Source organism: Pristiophorus japonicus, chromosome 9, assembly GCF_044704955.1.
Source record: "Pristiophorus japonicus isolate sPriJap1 chromosome 9, sPriJap1.hap1, whole genome shotgun sequence".
Taxonomy (NCBI): Eukaryota; Metazoa; Chordata; class Chondrichthyes; family Pristiophoridae; genus Pristiophorus; species Pristiophorus japonicus.
The window spans coordinates 10,941,656-10,966,441 of record NC_091985.1 but is presented as its reverse complement, the minus strand read 5'-3'; the positions used below and the strand labels follow the sequence as shown (position 1 = coordinate 10,966,441).

The window sequence follows — 24,786 nt, the reverse complement described above, 5'->3', positions numbered from 1 at the left end:
GGGTGCTAACGAAGCAATAGCGCAGGAGGCTTACTCAATTTTTGAAGGTGAAAAATAAAATCCTGCTGAAAGATTCAATAAACCTGACCCATACTTCGCCACCATTGCAACAAATCAATAGAAGTTGAAAGACTGAAATTCCAGCACTTACCTCGCTCTCCAGACAATATAGCCCCAGGATCATCGCTGGACCGACTGCTTTCCCCTGCCGGTCTCAGCGCCAGGCGCTATGGTAGGTGAAAGACTCAATTTTGCAGACACGGCACTACGGGATCATTGCACACTCTGTGACGTCACCGAGTGGGCGGGGCGAGCAATCGCAGTGCAAACTGTCAGCACTGCCTCTGAGTCTTCACTGAAGTTCGCAGCAGGAGCTGACAGCGGGGCACTAACGGGTGGCGCTAACCAACTGAATTTTTCCCCCACTGCAAATGGAAACATTGTCTCTATGTCTACCCTATCAAACCCTTTCATAATTTTAAAGACTTCCATTAGGTCACCTCTCCACCTCCCGTTTAATAGAGAAAAGAGCCTTAGCCACTTCAGTCTTTCCTGTGTTCAGAGGTGCACGCACGCACACAAACAAATAGTCCTGTTTTAGCAGGTACATAACCTACATGTCCTGCCCTCGCTGACGAGCTGGCCACCTTCCCCATCTGCGTATAGTGCCACCACGTTGACGGAGTATGGCATGTCAGGCTGCAGGCGTTCCAGGAGCAAGTTGTTGGAGTTTCCTGGCACCACGATCTGGCCAACAAAACAATGGTTCCACGTCAGCATATTCACAACCATGAACAAGGACAGTGCCCAGAAACTGCAGCAGACATTCTTATTACAGAGAATTAACAGCTAGGGGAGCAAGGCCGCATCCATCGTATTTACCCGAGCTTGATAATTGAAAAAAAAAATGATTACACAATTGCCTGGGGCACGGGGGCTTACATATTGCGAGGGTCGGGTCCCAATCAGGGGTGCGTATACCACCCTGTACTGCTGTACAGGGCCCGGCGCACTGGTCCAGCGAACATTCAGGCTGTTTGGCGATGGGTTGAAGACTTGAACATTTCCAGGTGCCCCACGGATTACTGAGCACAAACACACAAAAGAAGATTGCTTTACATTCTCGATATATACAGGAATTAGCATGTACAGAGCATCAGATGTAAGGACTAGACACCCCCGCCGCCACCCCACACAGCCTCCTACTGAGTTGGTTAATGCTTTGGGTATGACAAGACAATACACACGGAGGGGACAAACCAGCTCCATGTTATCGCTGTCCTTCCAATCACCAATGTTGTGTTATCCCGGGTCCATGAGGTCACAGAGTGGGGCACAGAGGACACACTATGCAAAGCTTCAGGTAATTTTTCCCATCGGGAGATGAAGTGACATTAAATACATGAAATCAGTGCTCCCTAGGGCTAGAGAGGGAGAAAAGATCGGCGTGGATCTTTCTCCTGGTTGTTACTTATTTAGTCTGCTGGAACATCATGTGAACATTGTTTAAGGGCAGGATTGGACTTACCTGCAATGATGGTCAAGTATGCTGTCCTTAACTATCTACACCGGTACATAGCGAATTACCTCTTGAGCAAGGCACTGATGGACTACCAATACTCATGGGACTTTATCCCAGAACACGGCACTGCCTTCAGAGAGCAAAGGTGGAACTCCCTCCCTAACAGCGCTATGGGAGTCCTTTCATCACAAGGACTGCAACAGTTCAAGTAGAATGCCCATCACCACCTTCCCAAGGGCAACTAGGGGATGGGTATTAAACCACGGCCTTGCTAGTAACGCACACATCCCGAGAATGAATAATTTAAAAGCAATTGGTAATTGGGCGGTTAAGTGGGCTTTAGATCTGATGGCGAGTTATTTTTAGGACATCATCTTAATGAGCACTTACGTGTTCTCCCAGTGCTGGACTTCCGAGCACCTTCGCCTTCCCTAAAGACAGGAACCACTGTAACGTCGTAAGGTGTATCGGGATTCAGGCTCTTGAGGACTGTGTTGTGTGTATTTCCTGGTACTGTGACCTGTCAATATAAAAGCCACAACTCATCATCATCTGTAAGATATATTAGATGGGTTGCAGTTGTGTCGTGGTCATGTTACTGGACTAATAATCCAGTGCAACGTGAGCTCAAATCCCGCCATGGACAATTTGAGCTCAGCTTGAAAAAATATCTGGAAATAAAAGTGACCATGAAGCTGTCGGATTGTCATAAAAATCACAACTGGTTCACTAACGTCCTTTCAGGAAGGAAGCCTGCCGCCCTTACCCAGTCTGGGCTTATATGTGACTCCAGTCCCACACCAATTTGGTTGATTCTTAACTGCCCCTCTAAAGTGGCTTCGCAAGCCACTCGGTTGTTCGGGATGGACAATAAATGCCAGCCTTGCCAGTGACATCCACATCCCGATCCATTTTTGGGGAGCTTGCTGTGCACAAATTGGCTGCATGTTTTCTACATTACAACAGTGGCTACCTTCTTCATTGGTTGTAAAGAATTTTGAGACGTCCAGAGGTCGTGAAAGGCGCTATATAAATACAAGTTATTTCTATCTATCTATCTATGTAAAGTTCAGCATAAATTTAATGCATCTTTGCTAACTGTTGCAGTAAAGTGCGAAGTCACAAGAACTGTACTTCTTCACCTCTGGTCATAAATCCAGCTCACAGGAAACTCGGTCCAACTGTTCCAAGAGAAGTCAGTATTTTAAACGTGTGGACTGGAACCATGAACACTATACTGGCAAACACCCACGAATGGACACAGCTCTACCTGGGGACACTGCAGGTGAGCTTCCTGGGGAATCTCCCACTGCGCCTCCCTGAGTTTGGCGGAGGTTCCGTTTACCCGCATAAACAAGGGCAGGATTTTGCCGAACTTCCTCCTGCAGGGCAGGAAAATACCTGAGGAAATTTACCCCTTCATGTCTGTCTGTGAAATATTGGCACAAAGACCCAATCAAGAGATGAACTGGTGCCATTAATAGAGTGAAACCTGAACAGCATTTTGTATTCAACCACTACCATTGGATCATATGAACAGGAGGATGCAATTCAGCCCCTCGAGCCTGTTCCACAATCTAACTCCATACACCCATCTTTGGCCCATATCCCTTAATAAGTTTGGTTCACAAAATGCTATCGATCACCAATTTAAAATTAACAACTGATCGAGCATCAATTTCCATTTGCGAAGAGGGTTCCAAATATCTACCACCCTTTGTATGTAGAAGTGTTTCCTAATTTTATTCCTGAAAGGTCTGACTCTAATTTTTAGACTATGTCCCCAGTCCTGGAATCCCCAACCAACGGAAATAGTTTCTCTCTGTCTATCCTATCTGTTCCCCTTAATATCTTGAAAACTTCAATCACATCACCCCTTAGCCTTCTAAATTCTAAGGAATACAACCCTAATTTGTGTACTCTCTCCTCGTAACTTAATCCTTGAATTCTGGGTATCATTCTGGAAAACCATCGCTACAAATTTCCCTTGTGCATCCGAATTTCCTTCAACCCACCATTGGTGGCCGTGCCTTCAGCTGCAGAAGCCCCAAGCTCTGGAATTCCCTCCCTAAACCTCTCCACCTCTCTCTCCTCCTTTAAGACGCTCCTTAAAACTTACCTCTTTGAACAAGCTTTTAGTCATCTGCCCTAATTTCTCCTTATGTGGCTCGGTGTCAAATTTTGTTTGATAATCACTCCTGTGAAGAGCCTTGTGACATTTTTACTTCGTTAAAGATGCTATATAAATGCAAGTTGTTGACTATTGCTACACTACATTTCAGATAACAATGGGCTACATTCAGCACTGAACTGCAGTGAAAACAAAGTTGTGAAGCTCACCACTTCTTCATTTCCGGATCCAGAAGTCGGAACGTAATGAACCTTATAGCGCCGTACGAGTCCTTCCGCGGGATCCCAACTCACACTCAGCGAGCTCGTCGTGGGGTTGTAGACTCTGAGATTTCGAACTGAAGCGAGCGGCTCTGGAAGAAAATGTGTTGGATGGTTTCAAATCATAGAATCATAGATATTTATGGCACAGAAAGAGGCCATTCAGCCCATTGTGCCAGTGCTGGATCTTTGAAAGAGCTATCCAATTAGTCCCACTCCCCTGCTCTTTCCCCGTAACCCTGCATATGTTTCCTGTTCAAGTATCTATCCAATTCTATTTTGAAAGTTACTATTGAATCTGCTTCCACCGCCCTTTCAGACAGCGCATTCCAGATCATAACAACTCGTTGTGTAAAAAAAATGTCTCTTCTTCTCCCCTCTGCTTCTTCTGCCAATTATCTTAAATCCGTGTCCTCTGGTTACCAACCTTCCTGTCATTGGAAACCGTTTTTTTCTAACTATTCTATCAAAACCCTTCATCAATTACAACACCTCTATTCACCTTCTACATTATAACAGTGACTACACTCCAAAACGACTTCATTGGCTGTAAAACGATTTGAGATGTCCGGTGGTCGTGAAAGGCGCTATATCAATCAAAGTCTTTCTTTTTCCCCTGCTCTAAGGAGAACAATCTCCAGTCTTCCCATGCAACTAAAGTACCTCATCCCTGGTATAATTCTAGTAAATTGGCACCCGGGATCGCTGGGACTTCCGACTGCTATCCATTTCTTCCATTTGCTTATTTTGGTGACAAACTGTTCCTGAGAACCATGTGGGGAAGAATGTCTTTTCCTGGAAAATAGTGGAGCTCTGGAACAAGCTGCCATCTTGTGTGATGGATGCCATTTCGCTGGATTCCTTCAAGCGAGAGCTTGACCAGTTCCTGGCTGGGGGAAGAGATCACCTCGTACAATGGGTCACGTTAATCGGGGACAGAGTGGTCTCCCGGATTAGTTTTGATCCTCTAATAAAATAAATTTTCCAGATTTATTTTCCCTAATTGGCCTGTTTTTTTAAAATCTGTTTTTGTCACCTCATTTAAGAGCCCACATGATTTAGGGTCGTTTGGAGGAGTCTACATCGTGATGCACAAGACACCGCAATCGGGTGGGACAGGCTGGATGGGCCAGTGGGTCTTGTTGTGTATCTGTAAAGCAGCCCCGAAGGCCTGTTCCACACTCTGGAGTGTCTTATTAAAGACTGAGGTCACTGTTACTTTAGCCTCCCTGTGTGCAGCCTCATCTGTAGTTAGGAACACAATAGGTCTGTCATTGTCCATATGTCTTAAGCTCGTGCCAAAAACTGTAGCTAAAGTTGGCGAATTGAGTGAAATGTAGCCCACCTTCCTTAACCTTTCCTCACCGCATGGCTCCCGACCGGGTCTTCACGTGTGCTGCTGTTCAAATGCACGGCTGATCTGAGACCAGTAGCTGCACAGTGTCAGTCACAATACCAGCACCCAATTTATGCAGCATACTTATAGAAACATAGGAACAGGAGGAGGCCATTCATCCTCTCGAGTCTGCTCTGCCAGTCAATTACATCATAACTGATCTGTACCTCAACCCCATTTTGCCACTTTTGCTTGTTCTGGATTCACCCAACAATGGGAAATATGCACGTGCAGAGCTCGTCTCTTGGCTGTGAAGTTCTGAGGGGTTGATTTTCCTGGTTCATGTATTCCTGGGGAATTTGTGATCCATCGGGAGCTAATGTCAGGTATATCGGACTTTGAATATGCTGAGAGTAGGGATCAGAAACATCTAGGCTCTCAACGCACTGAAAAAAACGCGTAAATCTTCAGGAGATCGGGTATCCCCTCAGTGACCAGGAAGTCCATCGTCAAACCTGAGCAATTCTTAATCCCTACTTAACCCCTTAGATATGCTGGCATTGTGGGTTCAAGCCCCACTCCAGCGACTTGAGCACATAATCTAGGCTGACACTCCAGTGCTGAGGGAGTGCTACACTGTCGCCGGTACTGTCTTTCGGATGAGGCATTAAACCTGCTCTCTCAGGTGGATGTAAAAGATTCGATGGCACTATTTCGATGAGGAGCAGGGGAGTTATCCCTGATGTCCTGGCCAATATTTATCCCTTATCTAACATCACTGAAAGAGATTATCTGGTCATTTATCTCATTGCTGTTTGTGGTAGCTTATTGTGTGCTCAAGAAAGAAGGGAGACTATTCAAGAAAAGAGGGAGAGAGAAAAAAGAAAACCACAGACCAGTTAGCCTGACATCAGTCATCAGGACTGGAATCCATTATTAAGAAAGTGGTAACAGGATACTTGGAAAATCATAATATGATTAGGTAGAGTCAACATGGTTTTATGAAAGGGAAATTCTGTTTTACAAATTTATTGTGGATGTAACTTTAATAGTTTCTCACCATTTAAAAATTATTCTGCTTTTCTACTCTTCCTACCAAGTGGATAACCTCATATTTCTCCACATTATACTCCATCTGCCACCTTATTGCCCACTCACTTAACCTATTTATATTTTTTTGCAGCCTCTTTTCAACACAAGCAATTAGAAAAGGCAAATAGCATGTTAGCCTTTATTGCGAGGGGGTTGGACTACAAGAGTAAGGAAGTTTTGCTACAATTGTACAGGTCTTTTGTGAGACCACACCTGGAATATTGTACACATTTCTGATCTCCTTATCTGAGGAAGGATATATTTGCCTTTGAGATGGTGCAACAAAGGTTCACTAGATTGGTTCCTGGGATGAGAGGGTTGTCCTATGAGAAGAGATTGAATAGTCAGAGCCTATACTCTCCGGTGTTTAGAAGAATGAGAGGTGATCTCGTTGAAACATATAAGATTGTGAGGGGGATTGTCAGGGTAAATGCTGAGAGGTTGTTTTCCCTGACTCAAGAGTCTAGAACTGGGGGGCATAGAATAAGGATAAGGGGTCGGCCATTTAAGACTGAGATGAGGAGAAATTTCATTCAGGGTTGCGAATCTTTGGAATTCTCTGCCCCAAAGGGCTTTGGATGCTGAATCGTTGAGTATATTCAAGACTGAGATCGATAGATTTTTGGACTCGAGGGGAATCAAACGATATGGGGATAGTACGGGAAAGTGGAGTTGAGGTGAAGATCAGCCATGATTTTATTGAATGACGGAGCAGGCCTGAGTATGGCCTACTCCTGCTCCTATTTCTTATGTTCTACATTCTTAAATTGGCTGCCGCATTTCCTACATTACAACAGTGATTACACTTCAAAAGTATTTAACTGGCTCTAAACTGCTTTGATACGTTCTGATGTTGTGAAAGGCACTAAATAACAATATCACCTGTTTTGATTTACACTCCATCCTTCTGCTAAAGAAGCCAGGAATATTGCAACCAGGCACTGAGCGGGTGGTTTCAATAACTTCTCCACAATAATCCCCAAATCCCTTTCCCAATCAGCGCGCTCTGCCACTGATTTATTCAAAACATACTCTGCTGTTTTGTTTCCTTGCTCCAAAACTAATTATTTTTACATTTAACAAACCAATTATATTCTCATGGACTCTTTGAAGGAGATCGTGAAGTTTGTTCCAAATTGTAAGTAGTTTGTGCTGTGGATTTGCACCCTTTTGGAACTGTGTTTAGTCAATTCCAAAACTCATTTCACTTGAGGACACTTGCGGAGAAAGAGGAGAATTCCATTCCGTCAGTCTAGATTGAACTTAAGCAAAGTCAAAGGCGAGAAAGGACAATATTCAGAACCATTGTGCCAGCCATTGATTCAGAATCAATTGAAGCGCTTGAAAGGGAGAATATTATTTTGGAAATAAGGGTATCATGCCAATACATTAAGGGCAAGAAATTTGGATAAACGCTCTGATTTTAACCTCACTCGCCCAGCAGGAACTGGGCAGGTTCTGGTTGGACGTCTGGTTTACACCCCACCCGATTTTAACACTCCATTGAACCCTGACCCTTTCTCACAAGGCGGGTTCGGGTAATATTGGGGCTAAAGAGTGGCCAAGGTTAAGAAATGGTGGTGCTGGGCCAATGGCAGCCTCCTGCCAAAGACCACAGAGAAAGCAGTAATGCCTCGTGTGATATAACTTTTCCCCTCTTGCACATTTAGCAAACGAATGCAGGGATATCAGACGTACTTGTTCTGCCATTGCCGGTTATCTGTCCCCCATCTCCGGTTCTGGAGACAGATACGACTCTGATTGAGTACGGGGTATCTGGATCCAGCTTCTGTAACACCACACTGTTCTGTCTTGCTCCCACGGAGACCTTCAAGAGAAACAAATTATTTAAGTTAAATATTCAATGGATAAAACCAAAGGGTGCAGTGAGCAGAACAGACTGACCTGTGCTGGCCCCAGGAACTAGTTCAGCCTTCCACCATCTCCACCACTACAAGCATGGACATCAGACTCCAGATGTAGGCTGTAGCTCAGTGGTCTCACTCCCTGAGTCAGAAATCTGCGGTTCAAGTCTCACTCCAGAGAGCTGAGCACATAATCTAGTCTGACACTCCCAGTGTAGTAGTGAGGGAGCGCTGCACTGTCAGAGGTGCCATTTTTCAGATGAGGTGTTAAACTGAGGCCCATTTGACATCTGAGGTGGACATAAAAGATTTCATGGCACTACTTCGAAGAAGGTCTCCCCGGTACCCTGGCCAATATTTATCCCTCAACCAACATCACTTCAACAGATTATCTGGTCAGTTATCTCTTTGTTTGTGGGAGCTTGCTGTGCACAAATAGACTGCCACATTTCCTACATTACAACAGTGACTACATTTCAGAAGTACTTTATTGGCTGTGAAACATTTTGGGACGTCCTGCGGTTATGAAAGGTGCTATATAAATGCAAGTCTTTCTTTAGAACTTAAAATTTAAGCATTGCTCTGAGGCAGGTATTGGTATGTTACAATTTTGATACAGAGTAAAGCTCCCTCTACGCCAACCTAACTATGTGCCTCAGCCCTAACAACCTTAGAAGAGTTTTCCATATTGTACTAGTGGCATGCTGTCTCTAGTGGCACTGCCGATTCAATGCTAATTCAGGATAGTGCCGACATTTGTAAGTTCACTGGCTGTGAAGAGCTTGGGGACATGCTGAAGTTGTGGAAGGTGCTACATAAATAAGAACAATACATAAGAAATAGGAATAGAATTTGGCCCTCGAGCCTGCTCCGCCATTTAATAAGATCATGGCTGATCTGATCATGGACTCAGCTCCACTTCCCTACCCGCTCCCCATAATCCTTTATTCCCTTATCGCTCAAAAATCTGTCTATCTCCGCCTTAGATATATTCAATGACCCAGCCGCCACAGCTCTCTGGGGCAGAGAATTCCATAGATTTACAACCCTATGAGAGAAGAAATTTCTCCTTATCTCAATTTTAAATGGGCGGCCCCTTATTTTGAGACTATGCCCCCTCGTTTTAGTTTCCCCTATGAGTGGAAATATCCTCTCTGCATCCACCTTGTTGAACCCCCTCATTATCTTATATATTTCGATAAGATCACCTCTCATTCTTCTGAACTCCAATGAGTATAGGCCCAACCTACTCAACCTATCTTCCGAAGTCAACCCTCTCATCTCCGGAATCAACCTAGTGAACCTTCTCTGAACAATGCAAGTATATTCTTCTTTAAATACGGAGATCAAAACTCTATGCAGTACTCTAGGTATGGCCTCACAAATACCCTGTTCCCTTGTAGCAGGACTTCTCTGCTTTTATACTCTATCCCCCTTGCAATAAAGGCCAACATTCCATTTGCCTTCCTGATTACTTGCTATACCTGCATACTAACTTTTTGTGTTTCATGCACAAGGACGCCCAGATCCCTCTGTACTACAGCACTTTGCAATTTTTCTTCATTTAATTTATAATTTGCTTTTCTATTATTTCTGCCAAAGTGGATAACCTCATATTTTCTCACATTATACTCCATTTGCCAAACTTTTGCCCACTCACTTTTGCCCCTGTATCCCTTTGCAGATTTCTTGTGTCCTCCTCACAATTTGCTCTCCCACCCATCTTTGTATCATCAGCAAACTTGGCTACATTATACTCAGTCCCTTTATCCAAGTCATTAATATAGATTGTAAATAGTTGAGGCCCCAGCACTGATCCCTGTGGCATCCCACTAGTTACTGTTGTCAACTGGAAAAATGACCCATTTATCCCGACTCTCTGTTTTCTGTTTGTTAGCCAATCCTCCATCCATATATTACCCCCAACCCCTTGAACTTTTATCTTGTGCAGAAAACTTTTATGTGCGACCTTCTCGAGTGCCTTCTGGAAATCCAAATACACCACTTCCACTGGTTCCCCCTTATCCACCCTGCTCATCACATCCTCAAAGAACATTTGTCAAACATGATTTCCCTTTCATAAAACCATGCTGACTCTGCTTGATTGAAATATGCTTAAATGAGTGTGGCCCAGCCACATCGCACCAATGTGGTTGAAGCAGGTCCTCCGGTACACAAGTTCTGTCTGTCCTACACTGTTTGCGGAATGCCCCAAACTAGGTACTGCTGCCAATGTGGCAAAACAACTGGAAGGATTTATTTTTCTTACGAACAGCCTGTTCCTAGCTGCTCGTAGGAACTGGGAGCTGTACCTGGTAATTCAGAGAAAGCAGCCATTCCCTTTTCTTAAGTAAGAAATAGTTCACGACAAATGGCAGCTAACTGCAATCTAAATGCAAAAAATGTGCAATTCCATAACATTAAAAGCCAATGTTAAATCTTTATGTGCTCTTAATTATGGCTGATTCCTCAATATTATTGAAAAGGATGGGTTCTAGATGGGTCTTTCCCAGATCCTCTCTGGATGTTCTCCACCCAGATGAGCACCAATTACTGCTGATGTACGTGAGTTCTATGAACTTGTGTTACAGATGATTTTGAAACAATTAGAGTTCCAACAGCCGCCAAGAAAAACATCAATCATTTATTGTGACACTTGGGGATTACTAGAACCTTATAAACAAAACTCTTGGATGGCTCTGTCTTCAACAAATCAGAAGTCTGCTTCTCATCAAGGACATTGTGCAACTCAGCAAAACCCAGGACAATGGATCAATGAAGATCAGCGGAGACTTCGCGATTCATCTTGACAGATCATGCTTTGGTTAAAGTAACCTGTCAAAAGGGTTAGCCACAACATAAGGACGACAATATGATTTAATGGAAAACATTTTATTGGCAGGCAGCACAAAAGTAACTGGTGTTTTCTATTCTCATAGTGTGACCTTATTTAAACTGTAACCTAGAAATGGCTGTTTGAGATGTTAGTGCCCCAACATTGTTCAATGATGGTACTAGTCTGTTTATTTGAAGCTGTCAAATGAGTTAGTTAATACAGTGCACAAAATGAATGTCAGGCAATGGCTTACTGCTTTTTCTTTTATTCGTTCATGGGATGAAGGCATCGCTGGTAAGGCCAGCATTTATTGCCGATCACTAATTGCCCTGAGAGGTGGTGGTGAACTGCTGCAGTCCATGTGATGATTCTTCTTTGTAGTAGTTTAGTAACATTGAGTGGCTCGCTAGGCCATTTCAGAGGGCAGTTAAGAGTCAACCACATTGTTTTGAGTCTGGAATCACACATAGACCCAGACCGGGAACGATGACAGATTTCCTTACATTAGTAAACCAGATGGGTTTTTACAACAATCTAGTAGTTTACTAGCTCTTTATTCCAGATTTTTATTTAATTAACTGAATTTAAATTTCCCAGCTGCCATAGGATTTGAACTCACACCTCCAGATCATTAGTCCAGGCCTGGATTACTAGTTCAGGACCTTAATCACTATGGTACCTACACTAATATCATAAACCAGCTGCGCCCATACCCCAGGGTATATTGTTCCAGACTTATTCCATGACACTGGGTGATTTTCCAGGTTGTAAAACGTCACTGGCAGTTTCTAAAGGTTAAGCCTCGCGACTTTTTGACCTAGTAAGCGCCACTAAAACCATTTAGTAAACGGTCACGAGTCATGCCTCCTAGAATGAGAGATGAGATTGCCTCTCCGATCTCCATCATGTATTTACAGCCTGCCATCGAAGGGACGGATGACGACTCAGGACTGTCAGCTTGGCTCCGTTGACTGAACACTCGACATCGAGTCAGAAACGGGTTAAGGCCCTCGTCACAGTCCAGGTCTAGATAATATCGCACAAAAGCAAAATACTGCAGATACTGGAATCTGAAATAATCCCTCAACCACCCCCCGATCTTATATAATTTTTTTCTCTTTGTCCCCAATGGCAGCTGGTAATTATTCCGTCATTCACACCCTATCTAGACTAACCTTTTTCTAACTTCTGTCATTCCCATTTCAAGTCAGCCCATCATCCCTTTTGTCTTTCTAATCTCTCCTGTCTTCCACCCTATCACAGACCTTGTGTTCTTTCTTCCCCTCCCCCTTTCAGTGTTCCTTAAGAATTTGTTCTTTTCTCCAGTTCTGACGAAGGGTCATCGACCTGAAACGTTAACTCTGTTTTTCTCTCCACAGATGCTGCCTGACCCGGAGATTTCCAGCATTTTCTGTCTATCTACCTGTAATATAGTTTCACCTTGTCCAGAACAGTAGAACCAGAGCATACTACGTGCGCTTGAAAGGGATGAAATGCAGAACTAATCTGAGGAAACATTGTGGGTCATTTTAATCTGACCTACCTATCGTGAAAGTGATGGGATCGGGTGCAACACTGGACATGCTCCCCGCTTAATTTTACACACTACTGAAGTCACTGGAGTAATATTCAACAGAGTGTAAAACTGGCATTCCACCCAAGCCCATTGGTTTTCTGCCCAGCGAGATGGGTTAAAATTGCCTCCATTATTTCTGTGGAACAGGCTCCCTGGAGAGGCAGTGGAAGCAGATAGTATTCATTTATTCAAATGCAAATTTGATTTCTTTCATAAAAAACCTGTATGTGAGTAATTGGAGACGTGAGGTGTGGTGAGTTCAGCGAGCTCGAGAGGAGCAGGTGACTGTGGACATGTGGTTCCCAAAGCTCTCCCCCACTTGGAGTTTTCCTTACCTCATGTCTGGGCCTGTTGTAGACTCATTACATTGGTTTACATAGGATATTCGGCACAGAAACAGGCCATACGGCCCAATCAGTCCATGTCAGCGTTTATGCTCCACTCGGGCCTCCTCCAGTCTTTCCTCATCTAACTCTAACAGCGTAATGCTCTATCCCCTTCTCCCTCATATACTTGTCTCGCCTCCCCTTATATGCATCAATCAATGAATCATTGATGGGGACTGATTGCTCTGATTATTCAACAACTCCATTATCATTGTATGATGCGACTACCAGAATGGTAGAAGGTGAACAAGGTGCAAGAGTGGTGTGTTATAACCTGAGTCAACGTGGTTGGAAACTATGCTCCAGTGATTTTGTTTGGGGCGGGGTGGGGGGGGTGCGGGGGGGGGAGCGGGGGTGGAGTTTGTTGTTTTACATGAATTATGGATCCTGATGCCTTTTCCCCAGAAAACTGGGGAAATTAGAGAGTTGGTTAAAAGAACAATAGGTCGGTGGAAATGATGATCAGTGGTGTTATTGTAATGTGCTTGTAGCAACCCCTGTCCCCCTCTCTGTGTTTTTATAACTGAGACAGTAACATCTGTTAAAATAGAGAAACTTGATGCAGATGTGCTAAGTGCCAATAATTTCTGTCCTGAGAATTAAAAAAAAATTATACCAAAAGATGCACACAGTCAAAAAATAATCCGCTACTTCACAATGAGACCTGTGTTGAGGATCGCTTAAGATCGCTTAAGAGTTGCGAACAATTTTTTTAAAAGGTATGTTAAGGCAGCTGCAAATAGTTTTGAAAGTAAAAACATTTCTGCAAAAGTAACGTGCTAATCTCTAATCACGCATGCACTGTGTGTGTAATTGAATCTGGAGGTGTCAAACTCCAAGCTTTTGTGAGTGGTTGCCAAAAACCCTTTTCAGATCAGACTATTTACAGATGGAGGAGTCTAGCTGGATTTGAACCCATTGTGCCATTCAGCCCCCTAACAGGCATCGGCATTTACATGTGCTGCAAAATCTATTACCAAGGGAAGGCTGGGAGCGATTTGCATAGTAAAAGTTCCACTGTATGAATGGGAAAAAACTTGGTAAAATGTTTTTTTGGATTGTCAGAAAACCTTTGCCTCAATTTTGTCTTAATAACTATGGCTGTCCATCCATGCCGGACTGTAGGCCATTCGGCCCGTCGAGCCTGCTCTGCCATTTTGTCAAGACACGGAAGCTCTCCTTCATCCCAAAGATAGCTTTTCCTATCGGCTCCGGTTTGTCTGGAGCCGATCCAGAAAAAACAAACCACTGTGCCGCTAGGCACTTGCTTCACTGTCTTTCGCAGATTACATGTGCAAGGCAATGCGAGACATACTAGAGTCGTGTGAACAATTAGGGTTACCGTTTCTTCAACGGGGTCTCCAGTCATAGGTGCGTAGATGATCCTGTATCCCCGGACTCGACCAATGGCAGCATCCCACTTCACCGTGAGGCTGTGCGATGTGGCGTTGTACACTTGGAGGTTACGAGGGGGAGTCGGGGTAGCTGAAGAGCAAATAAACACCATTAACATAATAGCCATTTCCTTCCCCACAGACAGGGAAAGAACCTACATTTATATAGTGCCTTTCATGGCTTCAGGATGGCCCAAAGCCAATGAAGCACTTTTTGAAGTGTAGTCACTGTTGTAATGTAGGAAACGCGGCAGCCAATTTGCACCCACCAAGTTCCCACAAACAGCAATGTGATAATGACAAGTTAATCTATTTTTTAGTAAATGTTGTTTGAGGGATAAATATTGGCCAGGACACCGGGGATAACTCTCCTGTTCTTCGAAATAGTGCCATGGGATGTTTTACGTCCACCTGAGAGGTTAGATCTATTTGGTGCATTGGGTAAACTGCTTGAAGGTGCATTGGTACACCATCACCAGAAATTTCCCCTCCAAGTTACACGCCTTCCGGACTTGGAGATATATCGGTCGTTCCTTCATCATCACTGGGCCAAAATCCTGGAACTCCCTCCCTAACAACACTGTGATAGTACCTTCACCACACGGACTGCAGCGGTTCAAGAAGGCAGCTCACCACCACCTTCTCAAGGGCAATTACGAATGGGCAATAAATGCTGGCCTTGCCAGCGATGTCCACATCCCAGGAATAAATAAATAAAATAATTTACAGGGCTATGGGGAAAGAGCATGGGAGTGGGACTAATTGAATATCTCTTTCAAAGAGCCGGCGCAGGCACGACGGGCCAAATGGTCTCCTACTGCTCTGTAAGATTCTGCGATTCTATTTAATCCCAATGGCAGTTTCATTGTGCAACGTGTGTTTATAAATGAGAAAAAAATTTTGCAGACATTTTTTGCACAAAGGCAGTGCCCCTTTTGAGAGATGATTCACGGTATATTTTTGGTCAACCTTTTTGGTCAGGATATAATGGTCCCCAGTAGGGAACCTGAGCTCAGCAAAGGTGTGGATCAGAGAGAGGATTTTTTTGTTGTTTACATATCTGCACTCTTTTTTCTTGAGGAGCAGAGTGAAGTAGTGGAAGGATTTGCAGGCTGATGAAGAATCTGAGAGGATGGCGTTGTCATTATTTCTGCACTCTATCCCTGGAGAACAGCGTGAAATGTTGGAATTATTCACGGACTGATTAACAGTCTGATAGGTCACAATGTGAACGCTCCTTCTATGGCTGTAACCATCTTTCCCCCAGACTGTGGGGGGTTAGTCCTGTACGACGGGAGGGTTTTAGGGGCTCCCGCAACCCATACGAGGGTGCGGGGGGAGGGCGTTCACCCACTAGATTTGAGTATTCCAGTGGATGGCAACCCCAGAAATTCCGAGCCATTCACCGGGACTATCTGGAGCAGGGTCCGAATCCTGCATCTTCTGACTCAAGAGCGGGAATACTCCCACTTGGCAGGTCCTGACAGCAACAGGGGTAAACACTTGGAGCCCTGACTCTCTGACCCACGTTCCCCATGAGCAGGGATTTCCCACAGGGAATGCCAGAACCCAGAAGCTTACCTGTAGCAGTCGGAAATATCTTGAGCACTGAAAAATAAAAGATGAGATACATTAATATCAGGCCTTTTTTTCAGGTGGAACAAAATTTGCTTGTCCATAACCCGATTATTTCCCAGGCTTGAAGCCAAAGGGGGTGAATTTCTTCAGGGCTTCCCCCCGATGTGCTGTGTAACTTCAACAGAAGTTGGGTATATTTCTCTCATTACACAGCATAGAAATCCTGAGAAAATTCATCCCCCTGAAAAAGTCAAGGCAAAGTGATACCAAGAGATACAAGCTGAAGATTCGGAAGCTGGAATAAGGGAGATCAGGTGGAGCTGCTTCACACATAGGGTAACAGGGGCAGTGGGGAGGGGAACGGGAGTGAAGTAAGGTACCACAAAGGTTCATTAAACTCAACGGTAGAGGCAGTGAGGTGTGTTACTGGAGGATGAATATTGAGGGAAAAGGTGTTTCAGTGAGATTAAAGTCCATCAAAAAGGGGAAAGCTTATCGGGTCTGATGGTCTTTTCCCATCACCTTATCTACTCTGGTAAAAAGTATGGTCCCAGAGTATTCTTTAAGTTCCATAAAAGCAAACATCAATAACGTTTAGTTTGATGATTAGCGATCTGCTGATGTCATCCGGTAAAGTGCCTTGGGACAGTTTAACTGGGGTGTGTTAGATAAATATAACTTGATTGATGTTTGGCGTTGTATAGCCCAGTCATGCGGCGATAGTGAGGCAATGGTGTGAGGCCAATCATTTTTCTATAAGGAGGAGCTATCTGGGGTCGGGGGAGAGATCGTCAGTTCCTTGTGGTCGGAGAAGAGACAAAGTTGGAGGAGGCCTATATTAAGGGGAGACTGGGACACCTGTCCTCCTGGCTGAAGGGGCAAACAGAGAAGTTTCCATGCTGAAGACTTACATGTGCGCTGGGAACCGATGAGGTCTTCACTTTCCATCTCATCTGGGTAGATGGCAGTAAGGGAGACATCGTATTGGGTGTCGGGATTCAGGTTCTCTAACATCTGGCTGGTGTCCTCACCACTTATGATCTTCTGTGTAGAATATGCATAAAGCTGGGGTCAACATGGGGTTAGTGTCTGAAATCAATTTTCTTTCTGAAATCCCATTCTTTTAATCAAATTGGTAGGTGTGAATTTGATACCACTCAGATGATCATGCAACTATGAAATACTAAAACCCTATCTCACAAATAACTTGCATTCAACATTCCCTGGCCACAGCAACCCTCCCCAGTGCCATGCTTTGGTGGCCATATTGAATATATCCGCAGAAAATTTAAAGGAACAAATCGGCTCAGGCTGTTCTGTTCGCAAAACTGACGTTCTTCTTTAGTTGAGTCAATCGAGCACAGCATCTTATTACTTGGTGCTCATATTGCAAATGGAAAACATTTATCTGATCACTGTGTGTTGCGACTCCGTGAACGCATTCAGAATGTGCTTACGTTTTTGCTACACGCAGTGATGAAAGGACTCTTCCCGCCCATTGTAATTGTGATGCTGCCCGCCATTTCATCTCCGCCCCGCGTCCCTTCATTTCCCAGCAATGCCCCATGTTTGAGGCCGAGTGGGTGACTTACCCTGGCCTCTTCTTACACCAGCACTGAGCTGCCTGCTGGCAGGGTAAATACTGAGTATACCGGGGTAGATTTGCCTCGGGATTTCCCTCCCTCTCTGTGGAGCGGCATTCGTGAGCTTCTCTCTGTTCCTTCCCCCACGGCAGAGCACCTGGAAGCTAACGGCGAGCTTCCATTTTAACTCTTGGCCAGAAACTGCAGGAGTCAGCTTGTTTCCGCCATGGCCATTTTAACGGGCGAGACTGGTTACCGCACTGCTGTTCCAATTCCCACTGGATTAGACAGGATGTAGCTGCCGACATATTGGTCAGCCACTGGTTATAGAGGTAGCCTCATTGAAAAGTGCGACATCCCCACGACATCTGGGAGTCCCTGGCCCAAGACCGCTCAAAGTGGAGGAGAAGCATTCGAGAAGACGCCGAACACTTTGAGTTTCTTCATCGGAAGCACATGGAAGCCAAGCGCAAACAGCGGAAGGAGCGCACGACAACCTAAGCACCCCACCCATCCACCAACCACCACCTGCCTCACCAATGACAGAGACTGTAGATCCCACATTGGTCTCATCAGTCACCTGAGTGTGGAAGCAAGTCATCCTCGACTCCGAGGGACTGCGTAAGAAGAAGAGGTGTGGGGGAGGGAAGGGAGTCCAAACCTCCCTTGTTCCTTACTAAAGAAGGTTAATAGCTTATCTTTAGAGCCTCTTCTGATCTTCTTCCTGCACCTGGCAGGAAAGCCGCAACAGGTCCACACTCAAGCCGCAGTCAAAATTACAGCCTGGGCACTGACCTGCTTATTTCAAGAACCCCACAGCCCCAGACAGGCTGCCTGCTAAGAGAGCAGGTTAAAATCAGGATCGGCGCAAATCAGGCGGGAAAGTCATCCTTGGCATTTTAACTGCCCACTCAGCCAGAGGCGGGTCGGATTAAAATTGCTCCCCATGTTTCACCAGATTGTCCACTGCTCGTGCAAAATCCCTCGTATACCACCTCGAAAAATATGCTTTAACAGTGAGAGCTGTTGGCTCCCCCCTCAGTGAGTTCATCCAATGAGCAGCTAGCTCAGTGCATACCAGTGATCAAACCTTCCCAGTGCCGCTAAACTCATTCAGGATAGGGGTGCTATAAATCATCCTATCCAAAATCCTCCAGGAACTTCATGAGTATGGGCTTTGGGTTGAAGACAGAAGCCGACTCGGTTGCGATGCACATCACAGTCCAATAGTCTGTTGGCACTCCCAGTCACAATTCACACACGGGCATTCAAGTGGGGTGATAGCCCACTGAACTGTACCTCAGCAGATGATGAAACCAAATACGGGGATGAGAAATGCGCGTAGGATATCAGTGATAAATCTTCACACATTTACAGATTTGTTCGACAACTTCAAATTCGCCCATCACAAGGCACACTAAAATGATACAGTGGAAGTAAAAAGCCTTGGCTTTGTCACCTCTTCTGTGTCCACTCCACCAGATGGAACCCATGTCAGTCTGTAGAGGGCCACATCCGGCGCTCCGTGATTCCAGAGGACCCGGAAACGCGTCTCCCGTACGTCCGAGAAGCGTAAGTTTGTCGGTGCTGGGACAACCACTGTGCAGAGAAAAAACAGAAGCAGGGTGACCTTGTACGTAAACTAAAACACAATTGACACAAAGGAACACGGCACAGTAGAAATGACCAGGAAAGGGAGACTATTATTACGAGGAAAGACATGCGACAATGGGACTGATACCCAATCCACTAAACAACAACAACTTGCCTTTATATAGTGCCTTTAACGGGTGTTTCACGTGAGCATAATCAAACAAAAATAAATCTGACACTGAGCCAAAAAAGGAGATATTAGGACAGGTGGTCAAAAGCTTGGTCAAAGAGATAGAGGGCAGTTAAGAGTCAACCACATTGCTGTGGGTCTGGAGTCACATATAGGCTGGAACGGGTAAGGACGGCAGATTTGCTTCCCTTAAAGGAGGACAGAATAGGCAGAGAGATCTAGGAAAAAGCACATACACAAAACTAACCACAATGAGGGTTGATATCCACATTGCTGCGTGCTGGTAGCATCATAAGCAGCAGAACTATCTTCTCTAATTACAATCTCTAAAATGTGCGAACATTTGAAGAGAACGATTTATGATTCCACTGCACTCAACAATCTGGGACAACTCTCCTCCTGTGTAGTAGAGGTTTCACTACACATCTCTGCCCGGTTCCAGTACTTCATATCCAATTAACTGTTGCCTTTCATGTCCTGCTTTGATGTTTTGCAGTGTCTGGCAAGCCTTTTGGGGACTGGTTCTGGTTTCCATCTTACACTATGTTTCCAAGCTGTATTGAAATTTATATCACCACGCATCTGGACGAGTACCAAAATTGCATGTTGACATCTTTATTACTTTTAGAACTCTACTGGGATAGACACAATGTCACACACATCATACATTTACTCTGCAAAGCATTGCTCAGAATATTTTCATTTCCCTGGTGGCAAAAGCTACGGGTTTGGTTAGGTAGAGAATTGTGTTTCATGAAAATATTTTCTTCGTTTCAACTTTTTTTGCACACCTCAAAATAAGCAGCTGGGGAATTTAAATTCAGTTAATTTTTTAAAAATCTGGAATAAAAAGCTAGTATTAGTAATGGTGACCATGAAACTACCGGATTGACATAAAAACCCACCTGGTTCACTAATGTCCTTTAGGGAAGCAAATCTGCCGTCCATACCCGTTCCAGCCTATATGTGACTCCAGACCCACAGCAATGTGGTTGACTCTTTACTGCCCTCTGAAATGGCGGTTCACCACCACCAAGGGCAATTAGGGATTGGGCAATAAATGCTGGCCTTGCCGGCAATGCCCACATCCCGTGAACTAATAAAAAAAAAGGGATGTTCGCACTGGGAAAATGGAACATTTAGAGATTTCGGGCACCCAATTTAAATCTTAAGCATTAGTTGCAGTGGGTTACAGTTGCAGATCAGAACTTCATCTGCTGCATCTAACCTGAGCAGATCATTATTTGCTGAACCCGTGAGGCAGACTCACAGAGGGGAGGAACTGATTCACGGGGCCACTAACCTTCTGAGGGAAACTAAGTCGATAGTGGAAAAGAGTGCTTGAGGACTGTAAAACTTTTAAGAGCACTGTACAATTATTTTTTTCATGGTGGTAAGTCCATGATAGAATAATATACATTCAGCCCATCATGCCTGTGCCGGCTCTTTGAAAGAGCTATCCAATTAGGCCCATTGCCCCTGCTCCTTCCCCATAGCCCTATAAATGTTTTCCCCATCAAGTATTTATCCAATTCCCTTTTAAAAACTACTATAGAATCTGCTTCCACCGCCCTTTCAGGCAACGCATTCCAGATCACAACAACTCACTAAGCAAAAAATTCTCATCATCCCCCTGATTCTTTATCCAATTATTTTAAATCTGTATCTGCTGGTTACCCACCCTCCTGTCACTGGGACCAGTTTCTCCCTATCTGCACCATCAAAATCCTTCATGATTTTGAACACCTCTATTAAATCTCCTCTTAACTGTCTCTGCCCGAAGAAAAACAATCCTAGTTTCTCTCATCTCTCCACCTAACTGAAGTTATGAGGTGTATTACGGGTGAAATAAAATACTTCAGCACTTGACTAAACATCTTACTTACGAGTGTTTTCTCTTCCAATCAAAGGCGCTGAGGGGCCATCATTGTACACTGCAGTAACCGCAACTTCATACTCCGTCTGGGACACAAGGCCCGTTAATGGCACAGAGGTATCGCTGCCCGATACTTCCAGCTAGTAGGTTAAAGATAGAGTAGTGTTTGCACTTGCTTGGAAAAGGAAGTAAATTTTGACTAAAATATAATAAGAACATGAGAAAATATCAAGGATACGAAAGGTCATCCCACTGCCCCACTTCCCCAAGTACCCAAACTCACCCAGTCAATAGAACTATTATTGTACTATAACAATATGCTATAGTAGCTGATTCCATTGCATTACTTGGTAATAACTTTCAAATATCTTGTTACAAATTTGTCTAAGATTTGTTTTAAATTTAATTTATGTTCTTTTGTCTGGCTTGACTCATGTTTTTCTAGATTCGCTTTCTCTCTGTCATTGTTATATTTTAAACTGATCTGACGGCGTTCCCATAAGAACATATGAATTAGGAGCAGGAGTCAGCCAAATGCCCCCTCAAGCCTGCTCCGCCATTCAATAAGATCATGGCTGATAGAACAATAGAGTATAGCAGAGAAGGAGGCCATTCGGCCCATCAAGTCTACTCCTAGTCTTTCGACCTCAACACTTTGCCGTCCGATCCCCATATCACTTGATTCCCCTCGAGTACAAAAATCTATCAATCTCAGCCTTCAATATAATCAATGACTCAGATTCCACAGCCCTTTGGGGTAGAAAATTCCAAATATTTGAGTGAATAAATTTCTCCTCATCTCAGTGTTAAATGACCGACCCCTTATCCTGAGACTGTGCCCTCTAGTTCCGCACCCTAATTCACCCAAGTTGGTGGTCCTTGGTGACAATATGTAATTTTGAGTTTTGTTTTACAGCTTGTGGTTTGACTCTTAACTGCCCCCTGAAATGGCCTGGCAAGGCACTCTTTAGTATCAAACCGCTATCAGTGGTTCAAGAAGAAGGCCCACAACCATCTTCTCAGGGCAAGTGTCGGTCTTTTTAATTATTTTTCATTCAGAATGTAGGCGTTAGATTCTTTTTTTAAATCTGGATTCAAATTCTCCAGAAGCCTGGACTAATAATCCAAACCACCTTGGGCAGTTTGAGAATTTGAATTCAGTTTACAGAATCTGGAAATAAAAAGCTGATAATGGTAAAAGTGACCATGGCGCTGCTGTACTGTCGTTAAAAACCCAACTTCACCAATAACCTTTCGGGAAGGATTCCTGCCTGCCCATATGTGACTCCAGTCCCACACCAACGTGGTTGACTTTTAACTGCCTGTCTGAATTGGCCCAGCAAGACATTCAGTTGTGTCAAACCGCTACAGACAGTTCAGGATGAAGGTTCACCACCACCTTGTCAGGGCAACTAGGGATGGGCAGTAAATGCTGGCCCTGCCAGTGATGCCCACATCCCGATGAATGAGAGTATTTATTTTAAGTGGAATGATTACTGTCTAAAAGGAATTTAAAATATAATTGGATGATGCTTTGCTCATAGTTCAAACTGTAATTTGTCATTTATATTAATGTGACCGACCCACTTGGAGCACATCTACTGGGAAGCTACCTGTCTGCAGGATGGTGGATCTGACCTCTTGCTGATACCCCCTGAATCCCTCTGTAAATTAAAGAGAGGCGGAGAGGTTTAGGGTCATTAAGCTAACAATTGCTCTGGCCAGTAGCTCGTTAAAACGGCCCTGACATGCAATCTGAGCAATATGATCCAGATTAACAGAGATTAAATTCGTGTGTCTGCATGGAGAGTGAGGTTAGGATCGCATTGTGATGCCCATGTATCTAAGCTTACACATGAAGGTCGAACACTTGGGTGAGGCACTGGAAGAAATGGCCCCTTTATATCCCAGAGTGATTCAAGAGGAAAGATGGTGAATCACTCTGGGTAAATAAGGGGGAAAACAAAAGGAGCTGGACTGTAAAAGGGGCTCAAATATATTCGTTGCCCACGTTGTTACTACTGCAACACCACATGTGTGACCTCACCTCCTTGACGATCTCATCACCCACTTCGGCATATCTAATCAAATATTTCTGGACCCTGCCTGGTGCAGGATCCCAGTGGGTCCTTATGTTACTGTGAGTAACATCGGAAAACCGGATGTTCCTGGGTCCACCCAGAGGTACTGTGGAGACAGAATCAAATAAGACAAAGGTCAATGAAAAAACTCAGGTGACACAATTCCACGAATTAAGCAACAGAAAATTGAAAACTGACACTAGACGAGATGTATCATAGGTACATTTTCTCCGGTCAGCATGAGTTTAAATTCCTCTGGACATATCTTTTTTATGCAAGCGTTAAACCAGGCGTTAAGTGTCCGTGCAGGAATGGAGTCGGTCAGAAAACACGGATACCGCAGGCTGCCATCAGCTCCTTCGCAATAATCTTTTACATAGTCACATTTCTTTTTCGTTTTCCCACCTTTTCATCTGTCAGAGTGAAGTACTTTCTCTAATCTGAAACGTTACAAAGAATTCCAACACAAGAAAAAAGAATTTTCCAGGCTTGCCTGGATCCAACCTGTGATTCGCAACAGAATACACATCTAATAGCCCCCTTGTGATAAAGGCCAACATTCCACGTTTTTTAATGACTGTTTGTACCTGTGCACTGGCTACTAGTGATTTGTGTACGTAAACACCCAAATCCCTTTGCGCCTCTACAGTTTCTAGGCCTAGAAATTCGCTATCGCCCCGTTTGAGGGTGACAACAGTCGGGAGACGTGAGACTTAGCGGCAGTTTCACAAGTCTCGACCCTCTCGATAAATTCGGGTTACTGCCCCCGAAAAAAAGTGGAGCGCTAAATCAAGCTTCCTTTCTTTCTGGGGCGATAACGGGATGCACGTCTCAGCAGTGCTACGTCCGAGGGGCCTGTCCCTCAATTAAAGGGAAGGGCCCATGCTGCATACTCTGACAGAGAAGAAGTCAGTGGCTACGTACCCGCAAACAAACTGCATCAGGAGTGGCAACAAAAAAGTGAGATTTATTTTCTGCAGTCAGCAACATCCCCTTTAATTTCCGCCCCAGGAGCGGCCAGCCGCCTGATTTGCGTGCCCTGAAGCTGTCACTTTTATCACCTGGCACATCTGCAGGGGGAGAAACCCAATTTAGGGGCTGGGGGGCTAACGGGGCGATGCGCATGGCGATGACCTCACGATCTCCGGGCGCAGAATGCCATAGTGCCGCCACTAAACTGCCGCTGAATTTAGCGGAAGTCATTAACAGCGCCACGCCGGGTCACAAAGTCATTTGCGCAAAATAGCCTAATTTCTCCCTCCTAGTCTCTCGCCATTTAGAAAAATTTCCAATTTGTTTTCCTCGGATGCACAGCGGATGGCCTCACACTTCCCCAACATTGGTCGAGTGTGGTTGGTGCTTCGATGCTGGGGATGTTGGCCTGGTCGAGGACGCTAACGTTGGTGCGTCTGTCCTCCCAGAGGATTTGCGGGATCTTGCGGAGACATCATTGGTGGTGTTTCTCCAGCGAACAGCCTAGTGGCAGA

At 44.6% G+C, this 24,786-nt stretch overlaps 1 protein-coding gene across 1 annotated transcript in view; it reads right to left on the bottom strand.

Moving 5' to 3' along the window:
* LOC139272935 (collagen alpha-1(XII) chain-like) overlaps positions 1 to 24,786 on the bottom strand; it is a 317,348-nt gene that overhangs the window by 143,972 nt on the left and 148,590 nt on the right. The window contains exons 25-35 of the mRNA XM_070889065.1: positions 23,266 to 23,405; positions 21,229 to 21,358; positions 19,019 to 19,158; positions 16,888 to 17,020; positions 15,980 to 16,006; positions 14,347 to 14,489; positions 8,040 to 8,169; positions 3,863 to 4,005; positions 1,913 to 2,042; positions 943 to 1,085; positions 618 to 747 (exon numbers count right to left, since the gene is read on the bottom strand). Of these exons, the coding sequence (XP_070745166.1) occupies positions 618 to 747; positions 943 to 1,085; positions 1,913 to 2,042; positions 3,863 to 4,005; positions 8,040 to 8,169; positions 14,347 to 14,489; positions 15,980 to 16,006; positions 16,888 to 17,020; positions 19,019 to 19,158; positions 21,229 to 21,358; positions 23,266 to 23,405 (1,389 nt within the window). The remainder of the gene's footprint in view (positions 1 to 617; positions 748 to 942; positions 1,086 to 1,912; positions 2,043 to 3,862; positions 4,006 to 8,039; positions 8,170 to 14,346; positions 14,490 to 15,979; positions 16,007 to 16,887; positions 17,021 to 19,018; positions 19,159 to 21,228; positions 21,359 to 23,265; positions 23,406 to 24,786) is intronic.